General features: G+C 36.6%; 1 protein-coding gene across 1 annotated transcript; it reads left to right on the forward strand.

The window, feature by feature from the left end:
- Positions 1 to 795: 795 nt before the first annotated feature.
- On the forward strand, positions 796 to 27660 carry LOC133641708 (prolactin-like). The gene is made up of 5 exons (XM_062035651.1): positions 796 to 805; positions 2417 to 2586; positions 6663 to 6764; positions 8153 to 8338; positions 27296 to 27660. The coding sequence occupies exons 1-5, from the start codon at positions 796 to 798 to the stop codon at positions 27500 to 27502; spliced, it is 675 nt and encodes a 224-aa protein (XP_061891635.1). The 3' UTR covers positions 27503 to 27660.

Genomic DNA, 27660 nt, shown 5'->3' on the forward strand with positions numbered 1-27660 from the left:
TTCCTGTTCCTGCTCATATTACATTGGGACGGCCACTTGCTGTTAGGCAGTACCAGTGTTGTATAATTATGTGTGGCCCCAAAACCTGTTCCTGTTCACATAAAGTTAACCTGCTCACTTGTTTACTCACAGAATTTGCAGAGCCCAACCCGAAGTGTCCCAAAAGCAGAATTGGTGAAGCGCAATCGTGTGCCTCAAAACCTGTTCCTGTTCCTTCCCATTTGTTGCTAGGTTGAACCTGTGGAGCAAAATTGCATCCAAAAACTGGATGTAAAATTTTGTACCACCGCTTGCTGCCGGGCAGAACTCGCAGGGAACAGTTTTGTGCAAGCCTCCAGTCCTGTTCCTGTTCCAGGCTATTTTATTCATTATAATCGTATGTGGCCCAAAATGAATTCCTGTTCACTTTACATTTGCTCTGCAAAATCATGCCCGGCATTGCTGAATTTGTGAAATGAAATCATTACAGCACGAAAAATCTGTTCCTGTTCAACTTGCTACCAGGCAAAACCTGCAAGTAAGTTTAGCATGTGCACTTTAAAATGCACCTTCCTAATAAAGGTATTAACGTGACTAACCTTTTATTGTTGTGGTTCTGGACTTTAGCAGCCAATTAAAGTATGTCGCTATAATAATCCCCCTCATCAACGTATGGATGCTGCACACATTGCTGCAGTTTTTCCGCCTGAGTTTCCTTTACAAAGCCTTGAAATAAACTAATCATGTGACAACATAAATACGCTCGTCCAATCTGCACCAGCATCGCCCCGGACGTCTGCTGCCAAGAGAGGAACCATGACGAGAGGTAGACGTCAAAGCAAAACATGTATTTCTTTGTTTTGATAATACTTTTATTTCTTTGTTTTAATAATACTTGTACTTGTTTTAATAAGAAATGTATTTCTTTGTTTTAATAATATTTGTATTTGTTTTAATATTTGTATTTCTTTGTTTTAATACTTGTATTGGTTTTAATAATACTTTTATTTCTTTGTTTTAATAATACTTTTATTTGTTTTAATAATACTTCTTGCATTTCTTTGTTTTAATAATACTTTTATTTCTTTGTTTGAATATTTGTATTTGTTTGTTTTAATAATACTTTTATTTCTTTGTTTTAATAATACTTGTATTTGTTTTAATAATAAATGTATTTGTTTTAATATTTGTATTTGTTTTAATAATACTTGTATTTGTTTTAATTATAAACGTATTTCTTTGTTTTAATATTATTTTTATTTGTTTTAATATCTATTTGTTTTAATAATGCATGTATTTTTTTGGTTTTAATATTTTTATTTCTTTTTTTTAATAATACTTGTATTTGTTTTGATACTTTTATTTCTTTGTTTTAATAATACTTTTATTTGTTTTAATAATACTTCTTGCATTTGTTTGTTTTAATAATACTTTAATTTCTTTGTTTTAATATTTGTATTTGTTTGTTTTAATAATACTTTTATTTCTTTGTTTTGATCATACTTTTATTCGTTTGTTTTAATAATACTTTTCTTTGTTTTAATAATACTTGTATTTGTTTTAATAATACATGTATTTCTTTGTTTTAATAATACTTGTATTTCTTTGTTTTAATTTTTTTTATTTGTTGTAATATCTATTTGTTTTAATAATGCATGTATTTTTTGTTTTAATAATACTTGTATTTGTTTTAATAATACTTTTATTTCTTTGTTTTAATAATACTTTTATTTATTTGTTTTAATAATACTTTTATGTTTTAATAATAATAATGAATTACATTTGTAACGCACTTTACATTTGTTAAAATCTCAAAGTGCTACAAAGTATAACATTTTAAAAAATAGAAAGTTAAAATATATAATAAAAAAATTTAAATAGAAATTAAAACATGACACATGACGTTTTAATAATACTTCTTGTATTTCTTTCTTTTAATATTTGTATTTCTTTGTTTTAATCATACTTTTATTTATTTGTTTTAATAATACTTGTATTTGTTTTAATACATGTATTTCTTAGTTTTAATAATACTTGTATTTATTTGTTTTAATATTTGTATTTCTTTGTTTTAATAATACTTTAATTTCTTTGTTTGAATAATTATTTTATTTGTTTTAATAATTTGTATTTATTCGTTTTAATAGTACTTGTATTTTTTTTTAAATAATACTTGTATTTGTTTTAATAATACTTGTATTTATTTGTTTTAATGAATTTCCCCACGGGGACCAATACATCTATCTAATCTAATCTAATAATACTTGTATATATTTGTTTTAATAACAATTGTATTTATTTTATTAATACTTTTATTTATTGGTTTTAACCATTTTGTTTTAATAGTACTTTTCTTTTTTTAAATAATACTTGTATTTATTTGTTTTAATAATACTTTTATTTCTTTGTTTTAATACTTTCCCCACGCTCCACGCAGGTTATCTTGCAGTCCTCACACTGCTGCAACTTTCCCTGAGGGTCAGGAGCGCGCCGATCTGTGCTTTCGGAGCCAAGTGCCATGTTCCCACGCTGGCAGACGTCTTTGAACGCGTCATCCAACAATCGTCCAGGATGCACAGCATCTCCAGCGACCTGCACGCTGAATTTGTGAGGATTTTTAATTTTCTGCTTGGCATGATTTTAACCCAATTTATAGGAAAATGTATAATAAGTATTGGCTTGGGATCAGCCTGCAACACTGGACATCTCCAATGGCCGGGAATCGAACCTGTGTCGTCTGCAGAGAAGGCAGCAGAGCTACTATTGTAGAAAATAGAATATTTAGATCATTATTATTATTACATGGAAATCATTGTAATGTAGTGTCGTTAGTTGTAATGTACAGTATAATACAATAATATCAATGTTGTACTCACTTAAAATGTTTTTTATTTTTTACAAATAATCTGCAATTGTGTGGAAAAAGTTATATGAAGTCAAATAATTGAAAGCGTGTCAAAATAATGTATTCAGTAATGTCAACAGCAACTGGTTTTGTGGTCCATGATTGTGCTCCATCAATTCTGCCTAGCAACAAGAAATTGGTTATTTTCGTGCAAACAAAAAATATATTTAAACCAATTATTGTATTTCCAATTTTTTTCAAAAAAAAATTGCAAACAAAAAGTTTTTGTTGCAGTCCTTTTTTTTGTTAGAAATATTTTTTGAGGGATACAACGCAACTTGATACTTTTGGGCGGGGTTTCCTCAGAACAATATGTTAGAAGCCTTTTTATTGGTCAGTATGTTCATGTCTTTGGTCTGTTTGTAGGCGGAAATAATCAGCAGCCACGCCCACTTGGTCACCTATCCTCCATGACTGACCAATGACAGGGCTTTTAACATATTGTTCAGAGGAGACCCCGCCCACAAAATTGAAGTTGCGTTGTAACCAAATAATTAGTAAAAGAAAACAACAATTTCAACCAAAATAAAATATTCGAAACTTAAAAAACTATTTACATCCAAAATTATTTGTAAACAAAAAATATATATATCTAGTCGTTACGATTGGTAACAAATAGAAAAAAAAGAAGTTTTCGTTTTTTTGGCATAATCATTTTTATCAAAAATATTTTTTGGTTGTAAATCGTTTTTTTTTTTGGTTGAATACGTATCTTTTGGTCGTAAATAGTTTTTTGGTTCCAAATTGTTTTTGAGGTTAGAAATATTTTAGCGGGTTACAAATAACCCGCTTTGTGTTTAACAGGAATAGCTTCAGTGGCATATGTCATTGGAAGTCTGCCTAGCAACAAGTAGCTGATGTAACAGGAACAGCTTTGTTTGGAACAGGAACAGCTACAAGGGTGTATGTCATTGGAAGTCTGCCCAGCAACAAGTAGCTCATGTAACAGTAGCAGCTTTGTGTGGAAAAGAAACAGTTTCAGGGGCGTATGTCGTTGGAAGTCTGCCTAGCAACAAGTAGCTCATGTAACAGGAACAGCTTTGTGTGTAACAGGAACAGTTTTGTGTGGAAAATGAACAGCTTCAGGGGCGTATGTCGTTGGAAGTCTGCCATGCAACAAGTAGCTCTTGTAACAGGAACAGCTTTGTGTGGAACACAAACAGCTTCAGGGGTGTATGTCATTGGAAATCTGCCTAGCAACAAGTAGCTCATGTAACAGGAACAGCTTTGTGTGGAACAGGAACAGCTTCAGGGGCGTATGTCGTTGGAAGTCTGCCTAGCAACAAGTAGCTCATGTAACAGTAGAAGATTTGTGTGGAACAGGAACAGCTTTGTGTGGAACAGGAACAGCTTTGTGTGGAACACAAACAGCTTCAGGGGCGTATGTCATCGGAAATCTGCCTAGCAACAAGTAGCTCATGTAACAGGAACAGCTTTGTGTGGAACAGGAACAGCTTTGTGTGGAACAGGAACAGCTTCAGGGGCGTATGTCATTGGAAGTCTGCCTAGCAACAAGTAGATCATGTAACAGGAACAGCTTTGTGTGTAACAGGAACAGCTTTGTGTGGAACACAAATAGATTCAGGGGCGTATGTCGTTGGAAGTCTGCCTAGCAACAAGTAGCTCCTGTAACAGGAACAGCTTTGTGTGTAACAGGAACAGTTTTGTGTGGAAAAGGAAAAGCTTCAGGGGCTTATGTCGTTGGAAGTCTGCCTAACAACAAGTAGCTCTCGTAACATGAGCAGGTTTGTGTGGAACAGGAACAGCTTCAAGGATGTATGTCGTTGGAAGTCTGCCTAGCAAAAAGTAGATCATGTAACAGGAACAGCTTTGTGTGGAACACGAACAGATTCAGGGGAGTATGTCATTAGAAGTCTGCCTAGCAACAAGTAGCTCATGTAACAGGAGCAGCTTTGTGTGGAACAGGAACAGCTTTGTGTGGAACAGAAACAGCTTCAGGGGCGTATGTCCTTGGAAGTCTGCCTAGCAACAAGTAGCTCATGTAACAGGAACAGCTTTGTGTGGAACACAAACAGCTTCAGGGGCGTATGTCATTGGAAGTCTGCCTAGCAACAAGTAGCTCCTGTAACAGGAACAGCTTTGTGTGGAACAGGAACAGCTTTGTGTGGAACAGGAACAGCTTTGTGTGGAACACAAACAGCTTCAGGGGCGTATGTCATTGGAAATCTGCCTAGCAACAAGTAGCTCATGTAACAGGAACAGCTTTGTGTGGAACAGGAACAGCTTTGTGTGGAACAGGAACAGCTTCAGGGGCGTATGTCGTTGGAAGTCTGCCTAGCAACAAGTAGCTCATGTAACAGGAGCAACTTTGTGTGGAACATGAACAGCTTCAGGGGCGTATGTCGTTGGAAGTCTGCCAGGCAACAAGTAGCTCTTGTAACAGGAGCAGCTTTGTGTGGAACAGGAAAAGCTTCAGGGGCGTATGTCGTTGGAAGTCTGCCTAGCAAAAAGTAGATCATGTAACAGGAACAGCTTTGTGTGGAACAGGAACAGCTTTGTGTGGAACACAAACAGATTCAGGGGAGTATGTCGTTGGAAGTCTGCCTAGCAAAAAGTAGATCATGTAACAGGAACAGCTTTGTGTGGAACAGGAACAGCTTTGTGTGGAACAGGAACAGCTTCAGGGGTGTATGTCGTTGGAAGTCTGCCTAGCAAAAAGTAGATCATGTAACAGGAACAGTTTTGTGTTTAAAAGGAACAGCTTCAGGGGCGTATGTCGTTGGAAGTCTGCTAGGCAACAAGTAGCTCTTGTAACAGGAACAGCTGTGTGGAACAGGAGCAGCTTCAGGGGTGTATGTCATTGGAAGTCTTCCTAGCAACAAGTAGCTCATGTAACAGGAACAGCATTGTATGGAACAAGAACAGCTTTGTGTGGAAAAGGAACAGCTTCAGGGGCGTATGTCGTTGAAAGTCTGCCAGGCAACTAGTAGCTCATGTAACAGGAACAGCTTTGTGTGGAACAGGAACAGCTTTGTGTGGAACAGGAACAGCTTTGTGTGGAACAGGAACAGATTCAGGGGCGTATGTCGTTGAAAGTCTGCCTAGCAACAAGTAGCTCATGTAACAGGAACAGCTTTGTGTGTAACAGGAACAGCTTTGTGTGGAACACAAACAGATTCAGGGGCGTATGTCGTTGGAAGTCTGCCAGGCAACAAGGAGCTCTTGTAACAGGAACAGCTTTGTGTGGAACTGGAACAGCTTCAAGGGTGTATGTCATTGGAAGTCTGCCTAGCAACAAGTAGCTTGTGTAACAGGAACAGCTTTGTGTGGAACAGAAACAGCTTCAGGGGTGTATGTCATGGGAAGTCTGCCTAGCAACAAGTAGCTCATGTAACAGGAACAGCTTTGTGTGGAACAAGAACAGCTTTGTGTGGATCAGGAACAGCTTTGTGTGGAACACAAACAGATTTAGCGTATGTCGTTGGAAGTCTGCCAGGCAACAAGTAGCTCTTGTAACAGGAACAGTTTTGTGTGGAACAGGAACAGCTTTGTGTGGAACATGAACAGCTTCAGGGGCGTATGTCGTTGGAAGTCTGCCATGCAACAAGTAGCTCTTGTAACAGGAACAGCTTTGTGTGGAACACAAACAGCTTCAGGGGCGTATGTCATTGGAAATCTGCCTAGCAACAAGTAGCTCATGTAACAGGAGCAGCTTTGTGTGGAACAGGAACAGTTTCAGAGGCATATGTCGTTGGAAGTCTGCCTAGCAACAAGTAGCTCATGTAACAGGAACTGATGTTTATGTCTCTAAACCCAGGAGCAGGACTCCTACCTCAGCAAGAAGCAGGTAGGAAAGTGGAAGTGTCACACACACGACATCCTGGCACCAGGAGACAAGAAGAATGCACAAAGTCTGGGAGTGAGTGACACACACACACACACACACACACACACACACACACACACACACATGTTCTTACATTTGTTACCTTCTTGAGACCTCCGAAAAATGCCTACCTCTTCAGGACCACCCTTTCTAGATATATAAAGATTTGTATTTACAACATTTATAATATATACATACTATGCAAATATAAAAAAGCTTGTTGTGAAAAATGAGTTGGAATTTCACAAGAAAAACTTTGAATTTTGGCAGTGTTATAATAAAGTCGTCATTTTACTCAACGCAAGTCAAAATTTTACAAGAAAAACTGAATATTTGTGCAATATTATGATAAAAGTTGGAATTTTACTCAACAACAGTCGCAATTTTACAAGAAAAGCTCAAAATGTTGGCAATTTTATGAAAAGAGCCGTAATTTTCCTCGACAAAAGTCACAATTTTGTAAGAAAACTTTAATAATAATCGGAATTTTACTCAAAAAATGTCACTATTTTACAAGAACAACCAAAAAATTGGCAATTTTGTGATAAAAGACAGAATTTTATATGACAAATGTCACCATTTTGCATTAAAAAGTAATAATTTTACATAAAATCATAATTTTACGAGAAGTTTTCCTTGGCAAAATTATGACAAAAGTCATCATTTTACTCAAACAATGTCACTATTTTACAAGAACAACAAAAAAATTGGCAATATTGTGATAAAAGTCAGAATTTTATATGACAAATGTCACCATTTTGCATTAAAAAGTAATAATTTTACGAGAAAATATTGTAATATTACAGAAGCAGAAAGAATATGAGAAATTGTTCCCAATTTTATAAGAAAAAAGTTGACACATTGTGAGTAAAAGACTGCTTTTAGTTAATTTTTTTTGTTTGTAACTGGTTTTTAATCGTTATTATTTACTTTAAGTTATTACACTATGTCTCTGTATACAATTTTAATTTTTTCAAATAATTGTGGCCAAAGGGGGCGTATTTAAAATTCCTACACACACTTGTTATTACATATGTTGGCCAGAGGGGGAGCACTTCAAATTTTTACACACACTTGTTATTTCATATGTTCACCAGAGGGAGAGCACTTTTAAAACCGACACACAGTCAATTTGAAAAATCCCTCCTTTTTGGGACCACTCTCATTTTGATAGATTTCACCACCAGGGGTGCTAATGAGACATTCTCTATTAGATGCAATGGTTTTCCGTATTGGGATCATGATTCATGTCCTGACGTGTTCATACCTCCTCATATGGAAGGAACTTTTCCTTGTTTATGTCTCAAGAAGGGTAGAAATACAAGAACACACACACACACACACACACACACACACACACACACACACACACACCAAGTGTACATACAGTACAGCAGCTTCTCTCCCGGAACCTTGGATAGAGAGAAGAGCTGACCCAGGTGATCCTCAGGCTTCTGGGGGCCTGGAGGGACCCCCTGTTACAGCTGCACCAGAGCATGAGACAGCAGCAGGAAGAGGACCAGGGGCCACACAGCTCCAACATGGCACTGGAGATGAGTGACGTCATCCAGGAGCTGAGGGCCGGAGTGTTGAAAATGGCAGACAAGGTCAGCGTCTCACTTTCATTTTCATGACAACATAGAAACACATTTTATTCTTCACAAATGGGAAAGAAATAACACTTTTAAATATATATATTTATACAGAGGTGGGGAGAATGGTACTCAAGTAAGAGTACCGATACTTTACAATAATATGAATCAAAAGTAAAAAGTAGTCATCAAAAGTGTGTGTTTGTGTGTGTGTGTCTGTGTGTGTGTGTGTTCTTGTATTCCTACCCTTCTTGAGACACCAACAAGGAAAAGTACCTTCCATATGAGGAGGTGTGAACAAGTGATGACATAAATCATGGTCCCAATACGGAAAACCATTGCATCTAATAGAGAATGTCTCATTAGCACCCCTGGTGGTGAAATCTTATCAAAATGAGGGTGGTCCCAAAAATGAGGGATTTTTTCAAATTGACTGTGTGTCGCTTTTAAAAGTGCTCCCCCTCTGGCCAACATATGAAATAACAAATGTGTGTAAGAAATTGAAATGCTCCCCCTTTGGCCAAAATGAATAAAAACAATAAAATAAATATGTATATAGAGACATACTGTAATTACTTGAAGTAAATAATGAAGATTAAAAACCAATTACAAACAACAACAAAAAAACTAACTTTTTTTTTTTACTAAAAGTAGTTTTTTCTCACAATGTGTTGACTTTTTTCTTATAAAATTGGGAACAATTTCTCATATACTTTCTGTTTCTGTAATTTGCAATATTTTCTTTTAAACTTAGTACTTTTTTTAATGTAAAATTATTACTTTTTAATATCAAATTCAGACTTTTATCACATTATTGCCAATTTTATGTTGTACTTGTAAAATTATGACCTTTGTCGTAATTTTGCCGTTTAAAATTCTGATTATTATTATCCATCCATCCATCCATCCATTTTCTACCGCTTGTCCCTTTTGGGGTCGCGGGGTGTGCTGAAGCCTATCTCAGCTGCATTCGGGCGGAAGACGGGGTACACCCTGGACAAGTCGCCACCTCATCACAGCGATTATTATTATAATATTGCCAACATTTTTAAGTTTTCTTATAAAATTGTGACTTTTGTCGAGTAAAATGACGACTCTTTTCATAAAATTGCCAACATTTTAAGCTTTTTCTTGTAAAATTGCGACTGTTGAGTAAAATTCCAACTTTTATCATAATATTGCACAAATGTTTAGTTTTTCTTGTAAAATGTTGTCTTGCGTTGAGTAAAATTCAGATTTTTATTATAACACTGCCAAAATTCTAAGTTTTTCTTGTGAAATTGTAACTTTTTTCTTGTGAAAATGTGATCTTTTTTTGTGAAATTCCAACACATTTTTCACAACAAGCTTTTTTATATTTGCATATTATGTATATATGATTAATGTTGTTGATACAAATCTTTCTATATCTAGAAAGAGTGGTTGTAAAGAGGTAGGCCTTTTTCAGAGGTTGTGCGTGCGTGCGTAAAACATATAATTAATTTACAATTGTACTTATCCGTACCTTTAAAGTTACTACTGCTAGATTATTAGCATGTAACCACAATTTTTTTCTGTAGTTAGAAGTAGAATTCCTGTAAAATGAAATGTGAACATTTCTACTGACAGATTATGATATACACTACCGTTCAAAAGTTTGGGGTCACATTGAAATGTCCTTATTTTTTAAGGAAAAGCACTGTACTTTTCAATGAAGATAACTTTAAACTAGTCTTAACTTTAAAGAAATACACTCTATACATTGCTAATGTGGTAAATGACTATCCTAGCTGCAAATGTCTGGTTTTTGGTGCAATATCTACATAGGTGTATAGAGGCCCATTTCCAGCAACTATCACTCCAGTGTTCTAATGGTACAATGTGTTTGCTCATTGGCTCAGAAGGCTAATTGATGATTAGAAAACTCTTGTGCAATCATGTTCACACATCTGAAAACAGTTTAGCTCGTTACAGAAGCTGCAAAACTGACCTTCCTTTGAGCAGATTGAGTTTCTGGAGCATCACATTAGTGGGGTCAATTAAACGCTCAAAATGGCCAGAAAAAGAGAACTTTCATCTGAAACTTGATAGTCTATTCTTGTTCTTAGAAATGAAGGCTATTCCACAAAATTGTTTGGGTGACCCCAAACTTTTGAACGGTAGTGTACATTTTATTTTTACTAGTTTGAAAGTAATCATTGAAGATTTTTTTGCTGCCTTGTCAGTCGTCACTTTTTACACTCAGTACATTTCCAAGCACTAAATTAGTCTGATTTGTCGAATAAATCAGTTTCTTCTATTTTCACAGCTACATGTGAAGTTGTAGTTTCCATGCTCTTAATGTGACTGATGGCCATACGCAGTGGGCCTCTCATACACTAGGGGGCGACTGTGATCATTTCAGCTCGTTTAGCTATGTTAGATGTAAATACAGTAGAAGAAGATAATGCTACATGCTAATAATCTAGCAGTAGTAACTTTAAAGCTACGGATAAGTACAATTTTACTAGACTGACCATACGTCCTCTTTTCCCTGGACATGTCCTCTTTTGTGGGGCTGTCCGGGCCGAGAGTCTTAAATGCCTCAAATGTCCGGCATTTTGAGTTAGGGTTGCGTGTATTTTCAATGTATGTTCAGGGTTAAAAGGGGTTAAAAACAAAACAAATTGTGAAGGTGTGCACACGCAGCATTCGTGACAGAGAGAGCGAGAGAGCTATGATAAACATGCATGTGTCGCCAGGCTCTGCTTTTTATCCATAGATTTATCATATTTAATTTTATATTATCTATAGCAGGGGTGTCAAAATTGTGCCCCAGAGGCCATTTGCGGCCCACAGCTAATGTTTTAAAGGCCCACGGCACATTCTAAAAATACTATTAAAATAAACAAAAACATAACAAAAGTGAAATAAAAAAGCTTAAAGGTGAAATGTAATTTAGAAAAAGTTGCAATGTTGACTAATAAAACAAAGCTGTTTTTTTTTCTTTCAAACTGTCATTGCTCAAAACATAATATTGAATCAAAGTCAATGTTATTATGAATTATTGACCTATCCAAGGTTCCGATTACTTCACATCAAATATTCCACTTTGAAAAATATTTTTGGTGGAAGATTTTGCATATTTTGTGCGTTTGCCATTAAAAACATAGTTTTGTTTGACAAAAAAGGGCGGAAAACAAACAAACAAAAAACAACATAAAAAAAACTAAAACATTTCGAAATGAGGGATAGATCTGAAGTTGGACGTCGACTCCAGAGATTTAAGCGTTAAATACAAAATGTATGTATGCCCTGGCACACCATTATCATCATTTCATGACCCAAGCAAAACACTTTTTACACTTTTATACTGAAATAAATACACCTACAACTTATTAAATAAAAACATGGAAAAAACTACCAGCAGCGGTAAAGTTTAGATCCATGAAGGAAAGAAGAAAGTAAATGAATGTTTATAACTGACACATTTACATATGTATACAAATTAGTTTTCTTTTTTTATAATTTTTTTAAAATAAATTAAGTAACGTTTATGACAACCTTTTTCCAAAACACAATATAGAATGTGAGATATAACAGGACAATGCCTACATTTATCATTTGTTTTCAAAACGCTTACAAAAAAGTGGGACCCCAAAAATTTACTGTGGGACCCCATTTTGAAAATTCCTAGCGCCAACACTGCTGGCAACAGAGGAGAACAACTGCTTTATATAAATAAATATATTATTTATAAAGCAAGTTAAGTATCATTGGCAAATTTTCACCTAGTCCCGGCCTTGGCGTGCTGCCCGCCTTGGCACGCATATACCGTATTTTTCGGAGTATAAGTCGCTCCGGAGTATAAGTCGCACCGGCCGAAAATGCATAATAATGAAGGAAAAAAACATATACACTACCGTTCAAAAGTTTGGGGTCACCCAAACAATTTTGTGGAATAGCCTTCATTTCTAAGAACAAGAATAGACTGTCGAGTTTCAGATGAAGGTTCTCTTTTTCTGGCCATTTTGAGCGTTTAATTGACCCCACAAATGTGATGCTCCAGAAACTCAATCTGCTCAAAGGAAGGTCAGTTTTGTAGCTTCTGTAACGAGCTAAACTATTTTCAGATGTGTGAACATGATTGCACAAGGGTTTTCTAATCATCAATTAGCCTTCTGAGCCAATGAGCAAACACATTGTACCATTAGAACACTGGAGTGATAGTTGCTGGAAATGGGCCTCTATACACCTATGCACCAAAAACCAGACGTTTGCAGCTAGAATAGTCATTTACCACATTAGCAATGTATAGAGTGTATTTCTTTAAAGTTAAGACTAGTTTAAAGTTATCTTCATTGAAAAGTACAGTGCTTTTCCTTCAAAAATAAGGACATTTCAATGTGACCCCAAACTTTTGAACGGTAGTGTATAAGTCGCACTGGAGTATAAGTCACATTTTTTGGGGAAATGTATTTGATAAAACCCAACACCAAGAATAGACATTTGAAAGGCAATTCAAAATAAATAAAGAATAGTGAACAACAGGCTGAATAAGTGTACGTTATATGACGCATAAATAACCAACTGAGAACGTGCCTGGTATGTTAACGTAACATATCATGGTAAGAGTCATTCAAATAACTATAACATATAGAACATTCTATACGTTACCAAACAATCTGTCACTCCTAATCGCTAAATCCCATGAAATAATATACGTCTAGTCTCTTACGTGAATAAGCTAAATAATATTATTTGATATTTTACGGTAATGTGTTAATACTTTCACACATAAGTCCCTCCTGAGTATAAGTCGCACCCCCGGCCAAACTATGAAAAAAACTGCGACTTATAGTCCGAAAAATACGGTATGTGTCCTCTTTTTAGGATTTCAGAATATGGTCAGCCTAGCTTAAGGAGGTTTCTGTTCAGCAGTTGTCTCAAACCGGCAAAATGTGCTGGTGTCATGTCATGTAATTAAAGTGTCTTCTTTGGGAACATTCTGACACTTATTAAACAAATAGGTCTCTATTTTATCATATATTGCAGTGGTGCCTAACCACCGGTGCAGGGACCGGCACCGGTCCGTGACGCATTTGCTACCGGGCCGCACAGAGACATTAAATAATTTATAACCGACCGTATTTTCTCCTACTTAACTTTGGCCAGTCCCACCAGACACACCAATAAGCTTGTTCATAGATGCATTATAAAACTCCTAATAGGAAGTCGCCATTTGCTATATTTGTTACATCTTTGTCACATGGGACAATCAGAATCAGAATCAGAATAGTTTTTTATTGCCATTGTTTGAGAACGGGTCCACAAACTAGGAATTTTTCTTGGTGCAATGGTGCAACATAAAACACATAACACCAGAATAGGAAATAAAAAGAGCTGTAACTGAGCTATCAGATCTTGTTATTGTTCATGTGCCTGATGGCCGAGGGGAAAAAACTGTTCAGGTGGCGGGAGGTGTGGGTCTGGATGGAGCGTAGTCTCCTGCCTAAAGGGAGAGGGGAGAATAGTTTGTGTCCAGGGTGAGAAGAGTCAGCTGTGATCCGACCCACACGCCTCCTGGTCCTGGAGGGGAACAGGTCCTGGAGGATGAGAGCCTGCAGCATATGACCTTTGTACCATGCGCTGCAGTCGATGCTTGTCCTGGACTGTGGCGCCGGGGTTCCACACGGTGATGGAGGAGGTGAGGATGGACTCGATGATGGCTGAGTAAAACTGCACCAGCATCTCAGTCGGTACCTTAAGTTTCTTCAGCTGCCGCAGGAAGTACATCCTCTTGAAAAGGGAGCTGATGGTCAGCTCCCACTTGAGGTCTTGGGTAATGGTGGTGCCCAAGAAACGGAAGGAGTCCACAATGGAGACGGGGGTGGGAGAGTCAATCAGGGTGAGGGGGGATGGTGGGGCTGTGACTTTCCTGAAGTCCATGATCATCTCCCCTGTTTTCTGGGCGTTCAGCTCCAGGTTGTTGAGGCTGCACCAGGACGCCAGCCGGTCCACCTCTCTCCTGTAGGCGGACTCATCGCCATCCGGGATGCGCCCGATGAGGGTGGTGTCGTCCGCAAACTTGAGCAGCTTTACGGACTGGTGACTGGAGGTGCAGCAGTTTGTGTACAGGGAGAAGAGCCAGGGGGAAAGTACACAGCCCTGAGGAGTACCAGTGTTCGTGGTTCGACTCTTCGGTCTGTCAGGAAGTCATTGATCCAACTGCAGAGGGAGTCGGGCACGCTGAGCTGGCAAAGCAATGCACATTAATAAACATAAAAAATGTAACGGTGCCAAATCCTAGCCAAAAGCTAGGTTCCATCGAGCTCGGTTGATGACCTAAGATCAGGGTAGATCAGGAACAAAGTGACCATAGGAGTTAAAGGGCATAAGGCAGATGGATAAATGCTAAATTGTTGCTTGTTGTGCTGAAGGAAAAAATACACATCTCCTTTGGCCTAGTAAGTTAAAGTACTGGTATTATTGCACATTGTCCTAATACATAAGAAGTTTGCAATAACGGATGTATTTACACATGGAAAATTGGACCAAAAAAAGCTACGTATGAAATATTGCACAAAATATGAATACATAACTGTTAAAATGGAAATAGTAACCTACAGAAATCTATTAGAACTAATGTCAAGTATTTCTAGCTTTCTTATATAGCCAAGCTCTTGTCCTTGAATGTGATGTATCACATCCCAGAAGAAGCTAGTCAGGTTACTCTAGACCTCCACCCCAGATCACACCTCACTCCTACCCACTTCTCTAAAGTGGGCTGGCTCAGGGTGGAGGACAGAGTAAAACAACTTGCACTGAGCCTAGTCTATAAAATCCGCTACACCTCCCTGATACCGAAGTACATGTCAAACTACTTCCATAACGTAAATGACCGCCATAACCACAACACCAGGGGGAGCTCCACAAACCACGTCAAACCCAGATTCCGATCTAACAAAGGTCTTGACTCATTCTCCTTCTATGCCACATCAATATGGAATGCACTCCCAACAGGTGTAAAAGAAAGTGCATCTCTACCCTCCTTCAAAACCGCACTAAAAGAACACCTCCAGGCAACTACAACCCTAGACTAACACCCTCCCCCCACCACACCCCACCTCCGCGGATTGTAAATAATCAAATGTATATACTTGTTCTTATGCTTTCTGAGCTCACTATGTTCACTGCTCGCTGTACATATCCTACCAAGTCAGACCTACACTACCGTTCAAAAGTTTGGGGTCACCCAAACAATTTTGTGGAATAGCCTTCATTTCTAAGAACAAGAATAGACTGTCGAGTTTCAGATGAAAGTTCTCTTTTTCTGGCCATTTTGAGCGTTTAATTGACCCCACAAATGTGATGCTCCAGAAACTCAATCTGCTCAAAGGAAGGTCAGTTTTGTAGCTTCTGTAACGAGCTAAACTGTTTTCAGATGTGTGAACATGATTGCACAAGGGTTTTCTAATCATCAATTAGCCTTCTGAGCCAATGAGCAAACACATTGTACCATTAGAACACTGGAGTGATAGTTGCTGGAAATGGGCCTCTATACACCTATGTAGATATTGCACCAAAAACTAGACATTTGCAGCTAGAATAGTCATTTACCACATTAGCAATGTATAGAGTGTATTTCTTTAAAGTTAAGACTAGTTTAAAGTTATCTTCATTGAAAAGTACAGTGCTTTTCCTTCAAAAATAAGGACATTTCAATGTGACCCCAAACTTTTGAACGGTAGTGTACACTGTTACAATGTCCATTTCTCAGATGATATAATTGTTGATGACTGAAGTGCTGATAGCAACCAAACCTAACCCCCCGCCCGCCCCAGCCCCCTCCACATCCCACCCCCCGGATTGTAAATAATGTAAATAATTCAATGTATATACTCTGATGATTAACTTGTGTGATGACTGTATTATGCTGATAGTATATATTTGTACAATGAATTGATTAACGTGGTCCCCGACTTAAACAAGTTGAAAAACTTATTTGGGTGTTACCATTTAGTGGTCAATTGTACGGAATATGTACTGTACTGTGCAAACTACTAATAAGAGTTTCAATCAATCAACCAAACCTATAACCCATCAGATACTAAAGCCAAAACAAAGCCTACTACTAGCAAAAAATAAAAGTCTATGGAGAGCTTTTTTGCAAAGGGAAAATGCCAGGTGCTCCCACTAATTGAATGTTATGGTGAGTTTTTTCATGTATTCATTTTTCATGCACTTATTTGCTATATTTATCTGCTACACGTGGAAGGCCGGTCCGTGAAAAAAATGCCTATATTAAACCGGTCCTTGGTGCAAAAAAGGTTGGAGACCCCTGATATATTGTATGAAATACTGACATATTTCAGCTTCCTATAGCTGTACTTTGTGCTTGTTTGATTGGTGAAATGGAATCTATCGTCACTACTGCTTGAAGCAGGCTGGCTGAGATAAGAATCCTTCTTTGCAAGCCTTAATCGATAATTATAAATATTTGTGTTATAAATAAATGTAACGATCGGAATGAAACGCAATGTAACTCAGTAAAAGTAGCATTTCTTCTTCTCACAGATGCTAAAAGTAAAAAGTATGTCACAATAAAACTACTCTGACAAGTACAATTTATCCAAAAGGTTACCAAGGTTACACCTTTCCTGCTTCCGGCTCCCAGACTGTAGTCGAGGAGCGCAGGGGAGACGTTCCTCCAGGGCCGATGCACTTCGGGGGTAATACCCTCCACTTTACCCGGCAGTGGGTCTTTACAGCTCCGGACTCGAGGGTGTATGACGAGGCCGGCGATTTGTTGCAACTTTGTGACTTTATTGGTGTCTTGCACACAGCCATCCATCAAGCTACTAGCACCTGCACGCACTCATTGTTACCGCTCTTGTAGTAATATATACAGTATATATATATATATATATATATATATATATATATATATATATATATATATATATATATATATATATATATATATATATATATATATATACAGTATATATATATATATACAGTATATATATATATATATATATATATATATATGAAATGAATGAAATATGAAATCCGTGCTGCAGTCTGCAGGTGTACCTAATGTTGTGGCCCTGCAGTCATTCACAACTCCTCCAACACGAACATTATTGTTTTTGCACTTTTTGGCTTCTTATTAAATAACTTATTTAAATAGATTCAATCTTGCACGTGGAAAGTTTAAGTGTGGGCTTTAGTTGATATAACACTCCCGTCAGGGGGTGCATTTTACGGCGGGGGTGCATTCTCTACCACCAGGAGGCGGGATTACTGCGAGCCTCAGCCAGTGCGTCTTTTGCAGCCGTTTTATGATTGCTCAGCACAAGAAATACTTACACACATACAGTTGTTGACAAAATACACTGTACATTAAATACCTCAGCTAACTAAACTATGGAAATATATAATATAGTTCATATAGCAATACGGTCTCACTGCACACCAGGCCAGCATTTAGCCGAGTCATTGCGCAATCCATGTTGAGGCACAACGCAGTGACGTGCCTCAACTGGCTGCTGATCACCGCACCGTCTCTTCTCAGTATTTGAACGGCAAATGTGAAAATTCAGAGATTTTGAATAAAAATAATTTAAAACTGGTGAAGTTAAATGGAAAATAACTTTATAGTATAATCACTGGATAAATATAACAATTTAATTAATTTTTTTTCTTTTGAAATTTTTTTTCTTTCCATGATGGCACGTGAGGCCCTGCCTCACCTGCCTCCACTGACTGCACGTCACTGATATATATATATATATATATATATATATATATATATATATATATATATATATATATATATATATATATATATATATATATATATATATATATATATATATATATATATATATATTACTACAAGAGCTAAACTAGGTAACCTTTATTTTTATTCTAAAAAGAAAAAACAATTTTTTTTGTGAAAAAAGCTATACAAAAGTCACCACCAATTTAACAGCAACATACATTTTTAAGTTGTCTTTACTGTATTTAGGAATATAAATAATTTAGAGAAAATAGATGAAAAGGGCAACCTGTATAAAAAAAATAGGATTAAAAAATACTTTTAAAATAAAGAACAAACATTTTTTAATTTAGTAGTCAATCAAGAACTTTATGTTATTAAAGGTATAATTTGTTATCCATCCATCCATTTTCTATATCACTTATTCTCATGATTGTGTTATTTGTTTCAATAATAGTTATAATACAGCAGTGGTGTGCCGTCAGGGCCAGCAAAGCCTTCTCTGCTGGCCTAACATAACCAGAAATCATGATCATAATTAAAGATAAAAGTATTTTTTTATTAACTTTCCCTAAATATCTAAAAGTATTCATATTCTCTTCAAGTCATATTATGCTCCTTCCAGTGCTGTTGTTTTTAGGTTGTATCATTTTTATCCAATCAGAATTCCGGTAGTTTATGTTGCCATCCTGTACCAAATCTGCCCGAAGCCTTCAGAATCAACAATGCACTGTAAGTGAACAGACACAAACATTTGACAGACAGTTGCGATAGCCAATCAGATCACGAGTTGTTGTCAGTAAGGCCTTCTAGCTGGCCTAAGGCAGATATGTATTGTGATGTTAAGAGCTAGGTAACATAAGAACTCCATTACCCAGCATGCCACAGTAGTGAAGAGCATGCAGTAGCCGAGTTTAGCCATGCCGGAAGCGGGATGTTTTTGATGAGCACCTTGTGGAGTAAACTTTAAGAACTCAGCCAACACCTTCGTCTGCATCTTCTATGATTAGACAAAACAACACATATATTCGCAAAGTCATTTTCAAGAAGGATATTTAAAGAGAAACTACATCTTGTGAGATGATGTCGGCCAACCCCGGAAGCTTGATTGGGGTCTACAGATTGTGAATTCAGATATTTTAGTTCTTAATTTTTTCACGGTTAATATGTTTTTTGATATTTTAATTTAGACAGTACCACATAAGATATGTTTTAATTGCTGATGCGGGTTTATTGATTTAAAAAAATGCCAGAATACAACCCATTTTGTACACTGTTGGTGGTGTCTTATTGCCCAGTAGTGCGTATGTGTGTTCCTGTATAGTATTTCTCCAGCAATGGTCATGTGGTGACATCAATTATGGTATTTTAAGTGGTAATCACTGAAGTCGGACATCACTGAAGGCCTAGGTGGGAAACGCACGGCCCGCCACTGTAATACAGTCATCCCTCTGTTAATTGGTTCCGGACATGACCACCAAAGTGGGAATAATTTCTTATGAATCAAATATTTTCATAGCCAGAGCATTAAAACACCTGTTCACAAACTTCTAAATGTTTTCTTCAACATTACGAGAGCCCTCTGTGTAACGGAGTTAAAAATGCACTTTATTAATATTAGACTTAGACTCAGACAAACTTTATTGATCCATAAGGGAAATTGTTCCACACAGTAGCTCAGCTACAAAGGATGGAAAGGATAATGCAGACAAGGGCACAACAAGAGGATCAAAACAAAAGGTGTATATTACACAAAAAAAGTTACCATAGTAGCAATCATACTTGCCAACCGGGAGAGTCACGAATTTCAGTGCCCCTCCCGAAAATCTCCCAGGGCAACCATTCTCACAAATTTCTCCCGATTTCCACCCGGATAACAATATTGGGGGCATGCCTTTAGCGTTCTCTCTCACCTGAAACCTTCACCCTTTAACGGCCGCGTGCTGTCCTCAGTCACGTCCGCTTTTCCTCCATATAAACAGCGTGCCGGCCCAGTCGCATAACATCTATGGCTTTTGGAACTCAGTGCACACACAACAACCTATCTGGATTCCATAAGAGATTCGATAAGGAATCGGTTCGATAAGAGGCGGTATAGCTCGGTTGGTAGAGCGGCCGTGCCAGCAACTTGAGGGTTCCAGGTTCGATCCCCGCTTCCGCCATCCTAGTCACTGCCGTTGTGTCCTTGGGCAAGACACTTTACCCACCTGCTCCCAGTGCCACCCACACTGGTTTAAATGTAACTTAGATATTGGGTTTCACAATGTAAAAGTGCTTTTTCAGTCACTGGAGAAAAGCGCTATATAAATACAATTCACAAGAGGATTTGATAATGGCATCGACATCGATAATTTCTTAACGAACATCATCCCTATCCTCCTTCTTTTATTTATTTATTTATTTTTGTATGTATATATATATATATATATATATATATATATATATATATATATATATATATATATATATATATATATATATATACATATATATATATATATATATATATATATATATATATATATATATATATATATATATATATATATATATATATATATATATATATATATATATACTACCGTTCAAAAGTTTGGGGTCACCCAAACAATTTTGTGGAATAGCCTTAATTTCTAAGAACAAAAATAGACTGTCGAGTTTCAGATGAAAGTTCTCTTTTTCTGGCCATTTTGAGCGTTTAATTGACCCCACAAATGTGATGCTCCAGAAACTCAATCTGCTCAAAGGAAGGTCAGTTTTGTAGCTTCTGTAACGAGCTAAACTGTTTTCAGATGTGTGAACATGATTGCACAAGGGTTTTCTAATCATCAATTAGCCTTCTGAGCCAATGAGCAAACACATTGTACCATTAGAACACTGGAGTGATAGTTGCTGGAAATGGGCCTCTATACACCTATGTAGATATTGCACCAAAAACCAGACATTTGCAGCTAGAATAGTCATTTACCACATTAGCAATGTATAGAGTGTATTTCTTTAAAGTTAAGACTAGTTTAAAGTTATCTTCATTGAAAAGTACAGTGCTTTTCCTTCAAAAATAAGGACATTTCAATGTGACCCCAAACTTTTGAACGGTAGTGTATATATATATATGTATAATAAATACTTGAATTTCAGTGAATTACAGCTATATATATATATATATATATATATATATATATATATATATATATATATATATATATATATATATATATATATATATATATATATATATATATATATATATATATATATATATATATAAATATATATATATAGTACTTTATTGATTCCTTCAGGAGAGTTCCCTCAGGAAAATTAAAATTCCCAGCAGCAGTGTACAGAATTGAGATCGAATTTAAAAATAAAAAGTAAATAATGGGGGAATGAATGGAAACAAAATAGAAAAATATTACAATAAGAATAAAAATGAAAATCAACAATGAGAATAAAAATATAACAGTAAAATAAGAATATAACAAGAGAAACTAGGCAGTAAGTATTGCACTTAGCTGTAATTCACTGAAATTCAAGTATTTATTTTATATATATATATATATATATATATATATATATATATATATATATATATATATATATATATATATATATATATATACATACATACATACATATGCATATATATATATATATATATATATATATATATATATTTATATATATATATAAGAAATACTTGAATTTCAGTGAATTACAACTATATATATATATATATATATATATATATATATATATATATATATATATATATATATATATATATATATATATATATATATATATATATATATATATATATACACAAACCCCGTTTCCATATGAGTTGGGAAATTGTGTTAGATGTAAATATAAATGGAATACAATGATTTGCAAATCATTTTCAACCCACATTCAGTTGAATATGCTACAAAGACAACATATTTGATGTTCAAACTGATAAACTTTTTTTTTTTTTCAAATAATCATTAACTTCAGAATTTGATGCCAGCAACACGTGACAAAGGAGTTGGGAAAGGTGGCAATAAATACTGACAAAGTTGAGGAATGCTCATCAAACACTTATTTGGAACAGGCAAATTGGGAACAGGTGGGTGCCATGATTGGGTATAAAAGTAGATTTCATGAAATGCTCAGTCATTCACAAACAAGGATGGGGTGAGGGTCACCATTTTGTCAACAAATGCGTGAGCAAATTGTTGAACAGTTTAAGAAAAACCTTTCTCAACCAGCTATTGCAAGGAATTTAGGGATTTCACCATCTGCGGTCCGTAATATCATCAAAGGGTTCAGAGAATCTGGAGAAATCACTGCAAGTAAGCAGTTAAGCCCGTGACCTTCGATCCCTCAGGCTGTACTGCATCAACAAGCGACATCAGTGTGTAAAGGATATCACCACATGGGCTCAGGAACACTTCAGAAACCCACTGTCAGTAACTACAGTTGGTCGCTACATCTGTAAGTGCAAGTTAAAACTGTCTTATGCAAGGCGAAAACCGTTTATCAACAACACCCAGAAACGCCGTCGGCTTCGCTGGGCCTGAGCTCATCTAAGATGGACTGATACAAAGTGGAAAAGTGTTCTGTGGTCTGACGAGTCCACATTTCAAATTGTTTTTGGAAACTGTGGACGTCGTGTCCTCCGGACCAAAGAGGAAAAGAACCATCCGGATTGTTATAGGCGCAAAGTTGAGAAGCCAGCATCTGTGATGGTATGGGGGTGTATTAGTGCCCAAGACATGGGTAACTTACACATCTGTGAAGGCGCCATTAATGCTGAAAGGTACATGCCGGTTTTGGAGCAACATATGTTGCCATCCAAGCAACGTTACCATGGACGCCCCTGCTTATTTCAGCAAGACAATGCCAAGCCACGTGGCTTCATAGTAAAAGAGTGCGGGTACTAGACTGGCCTGCCTGTAGTCCAGACCTGTCTCCCATTGAAAATGTGTGGCGCATTATGAAGCCTAAAATACCACAACGGAGACCCCCGGACTGTTGAACAACTTAAGCTGTACATCAAGCAAGAATGGGAAACAATTCCACCTGAGAAGCCTAAAAAATGTGTCTCCTCAGTTCCCAAACGTTTACTGAGTGTTGTTAAAAGGAAAGGCCATGTAACACAGTGGTGAACATGCCCTTTCCCAACTACTTTGGCACGTGTTGCAGCCATGAAATTCTAAGTTAATTATTATTTGCAAAAAAAAAAAAAAAAGTTTATGAGTTTGAACATCAAATATGTTGTCTTTGTAGTGCATTCAATTGAATATGGGTTGAAAAGGATTTGCAAATCATTGTATTCTCTTTTTATTTACATCTAACACAATTTCACAACTCATATGGAAACGGGGTTTGTATATATATATATATATATATATATATATATATATATATATATATATATATATATATATATATATATATATATACATACACCCCCCTCCCCCTAATTCTGAGGTCTCAAGGTTGGCATGTATGGTAGCAATATAAAATATAACATTTATGTAATATTTACATATCATACATACAGTATATAATACATACAGATATATTATAGTATTATTATTTAATTTTGTTATTAAAGCATTGTGTTTGTGTGAATTTTATCTCAAGAGTTTTTTTTTAATTTTTGTTGACTGTTATTTTATTTACTTCTTCCGTTATACCGTCAGGCTTCCGTAGTTTCCTCTAGCTTCTGTAGCTCCTCCCCTTCCTCCTCACTGAGGTGAGTTGTGTCCAAATGGGTGTCGCGCTGCGTGTCGTTTTCTAACAATAAACGAACAATTTATTTGTGTAATTCTTGCCGTATATTTTTTACTTTTTATGTACCCTTAAGGTATCAAGTGTTTTTGTGTTATTTTAACCGCTATTGTGAGCGCTACAAGCGTTTTGTTTTGAGTGACGGTGTTGGCGCCATTTATTCAACGCGGCCCTCCTTCGTGTCACGTTTGATTGATTGATTGAAACTTGTATTAGTAGATTGCAAAGGAAAAGAATACATGATATGAAACAGTACCGTAAATATTCCGTACAATTGACCACTAAATGGTAACGTACCCGAATACGTTTTTCAACTTGTTTAAGTCGGGGTCCACGTTAATCAATTCATGTCATGTGACCACTACGCAGCCAGTATGCTGTTGGTGAAAAGTAAGTTTTCTATGTGTAAGAAGCAGAGCAGCACAAGGAGAAACAGAGAAGGAGTTTATCATTTTTATTTCATTTATAGGTACGTGTAATACTGTAAATGGGTCGTTTTTTTTATAGGGTGCCATTTGGACTTCATAACTTGTAAAAAATAAATAGTTGATTTACCAATATTTTTATGTTCTATTGTATACATGACATATGTAACTTGCTGAAAAACATATTGGTCGAACTCAGGCACCTAAATCATAGTATATTTAGCTATATTAATGAGAGGTGACACACGGGATATGTCCACTCTGTTAAGGACATATGCATAACAGCATACATGTGTTTTCAGTGCATGATTGCCTGTATAATGACTTTCCTATATGGATTGTATATCCCTCACTCTAAGCAGATATATTTTTAGAATACATACATTTTTAAATAGCATATATTGAGAAAAGCATTAACACTGTACTTTTAACACCAATGTATTTGCTGTATATGATATTTTGCAACAGCAGTGATGATTAACCAAGAATTATGAAAGAAACTGCTGTTGAATGCATAATAGCACTACATATACATTGTGATAAGTCAACATTACTATATACATGTCCACTCTGTTAGGTTGATGTCCACCGTGTTAGTTGAATGAGGCTAACACGGTGGACACTAACACGGTGGACATTTTGAGCTAAAGTTAGCCTTCAGCCTGCCTGTGTTAACATAACAGCTAGCATGGACTTGAATAATTGATAAGAAATCTATAATTTCACACAAACATGTTTTGAAAAATTTCAATTTGATTGATCTCCTTATTATTTAGGCCTAACAGAGTGGACACGTTATGTTCAACCACATTAAATTCACTTCATAAAAACATCAACATCAGATAGTAAGAGAGCTAAAAAACCACACAGCTTACCAGAGTTGAGTTTCCCGCCACTGGTGTGATGTTACCTGATGAGAATGATGTCACTGACAAATGTGGTTGTTTTCTTAAAGGGACAGTAACGCAACTTAACAGAGTGGACAGCGACCACAGGGACAGACATAGAACCTTATTTTTTTGTAATTCTTTTTACGATTTTGATAATATACACCATATGACTAAAGAGAGCTTGTCTATGATAATTATATCATAACAAAAAAAAATTAAAAATATATGTTTTTATTTGTTATTTTCTAGATTAAAGTTGAATAAACAGCACCAGGGACATGGCAAAATCGCATAATAGAACTTTAACAAAAGCTTTAAAAAATATATATTCTAATGTTTGAAGCCCATATCACTGTATTTATGATAGACAACAATTTACCATACACAAAGAAACTAATGGAATGAGCAATTGTAAATATTTTGAGAAAATATGACATGATTTATACTGGGGACGCAAAAGGCACCATATAAAAAAAATGACCCACCTGTGCATGTTGTCTTGCTTGTATTTAATTCCTTCCCCACACAGTTCTTGATTTTGGCCGCTAGTCGGCAGTGTTTACCTTTTGCATCTTACATTGAGTCAATGCTGTATAACAGGGGTCTCAAACTTAATTTGCCTAGGGGCCACTGGATGCAGAGTCTGGGTGAGGCTGGGCCGCAAGAAAAGATTTCTTTAAAAAAATATTTTTAAATGTCTTTATTTTTATTTTCAACACAAAATAAAATCAAAATATAAATGAACAAAATGAGAATTAAGTAAATAAATCAGTCATAAGTAATAACAAGAGAGAAGAAGTCTAGCAAAACTCCTAGCCATTATGGACAACACCTCCCACCCACTACACTCGGACCTTGCGGGGAGAATGAGCACATTCGGTGGAAGGCTCAGACTCCCAAAATGCAACACGGAACGATACAGGAAGTCCTTCATACAGACAGCCATCAGACTGTATAATGCATATGTTCCTTGACTGCACTTAAATGTAGAGTATATGTAGTATATGTAGAACAATGATTGTCACACACACACTAGATGTGGTGAAATTTGTCTTCTGCATTTGACCCATCCCCTTGGGGAGCAGTGGGCAGCAGCGGCGCCGCGCCCGGGAATCATTTTGGTGATTTAACCCCCAACTCCAACCCTTGATGCTGAGTGCCAAGCAGGGAGGAAACGGGTCCCATTTTTATAGTCTTTGGTATGACTCGGCTGGGATTTGAACTCCAACCTACCGATCTACTTTAATCTTAATCTTAATATATTTATATTATTTATATATAATATGTATATATTATATTATATATATTATATTATTTGTTATTCTTGTCTTTTGTGAGCGAACTGTGGTGCTGAATTTCCCCCAGGGATCAATAAAGTACTTTGTATTCTATTATATTCTATTCTATTCTAACAATAATAATTTGATTTCTCCAGTCAGCAACAATGTATACACATACACATAATGTGCAACCCGGTTCACTCTTTCATCTCCCTGGTATTTTGCATACTCCTCAGCATGTCTAATTGTATAATGACGTTTTAAATTGTATTTCTTGTGCACTGCAACTTTCTCTGTGCAAATAAGACACGTCGGGGTGCCCCTGTGCTCAACAAAGAAATATTGCATCTCCCACTTTTCCTGGAATTGTCTTTGCTCATCACTAACCTTTCTCTTCACTGCACGCTTTGAAAAAGACATGTTTGGGGTTGTGGAATATATTTGTATTTAGCCGACGCACGGAGAATAATGTTACTTCCGCAATGTGTGTCGTTCCGCTGTTCCTCCCGACAGCAACACGGCGGTCGGCGGAAAGTACCGGGAAAAAAGTGACGGCCCCCGGAGTGTTATATGGCGTCATATAAAAATATATGTAGTGTTCATCGTGTGAGGCAATGCAAATTAAACAATAAAAAAAACAAATAACGGTTTGAATTGGTCCAGGTTATCAGGGACTTTATTACTGACGGACAGGTGTCGCCGTGTGACTGCAGCCAGGCACATAAGACACCCCTCCTCTCCATGGTGGTCTATATAAAGTAACATCTGAACCAAAGGTTACCGCCCTGCACAAGTTAGTCTTATCATGAAACATCTTCCTGCCAAATAAAATACTGTTTGCTTGTCTTCAGATGAAGCTTCTGGGCGTGCTCAGTGGCAACACAGTAGCTCCCGCCCCCCCAGAGGGAGCGCTCCATTCGTCCGCCTCCTACAAGAGAGGAGCGGAGAGCCCCGTGGACCACAACGACCTGCTCCACTGCCTCCGCCGTGACTCGGACAAGGTGAAGAATTACCTTCGCATCCTGCAGTGCTCCACGCTGCCAGGACTGGAATGTTAAGTGGTACGCTCATCTCACTCGTTAGCTACTCAGCCGTGTATGCAAATATAATAAACAAAAATGCAAGCTCGTCTTTTGTTACTCTCTTATGAAGGTGCATGCAACACAGGAGATACAATGGTTGATTTAGAGCTGCAGTAAATAATAAAGTCACTCGT

This window comes from Entelurus aequoreus, linkage group LG24, assembly GCF_033978785.1.
Source record: "Entelurus aequoreus isolate RoL-2023_Sb linkage group LG24, RoL_Eaeq_v1.1, whole genome shotgun sequence".
In the NCBI taxonomy this organism is placed as follows: domain Eukaryota; kingdom Metazoa; phylum Chordata; class Actinopteri; order Syngnathiformes; family Syngnathidae; genus Entelurus; species Entelurus aequoreus.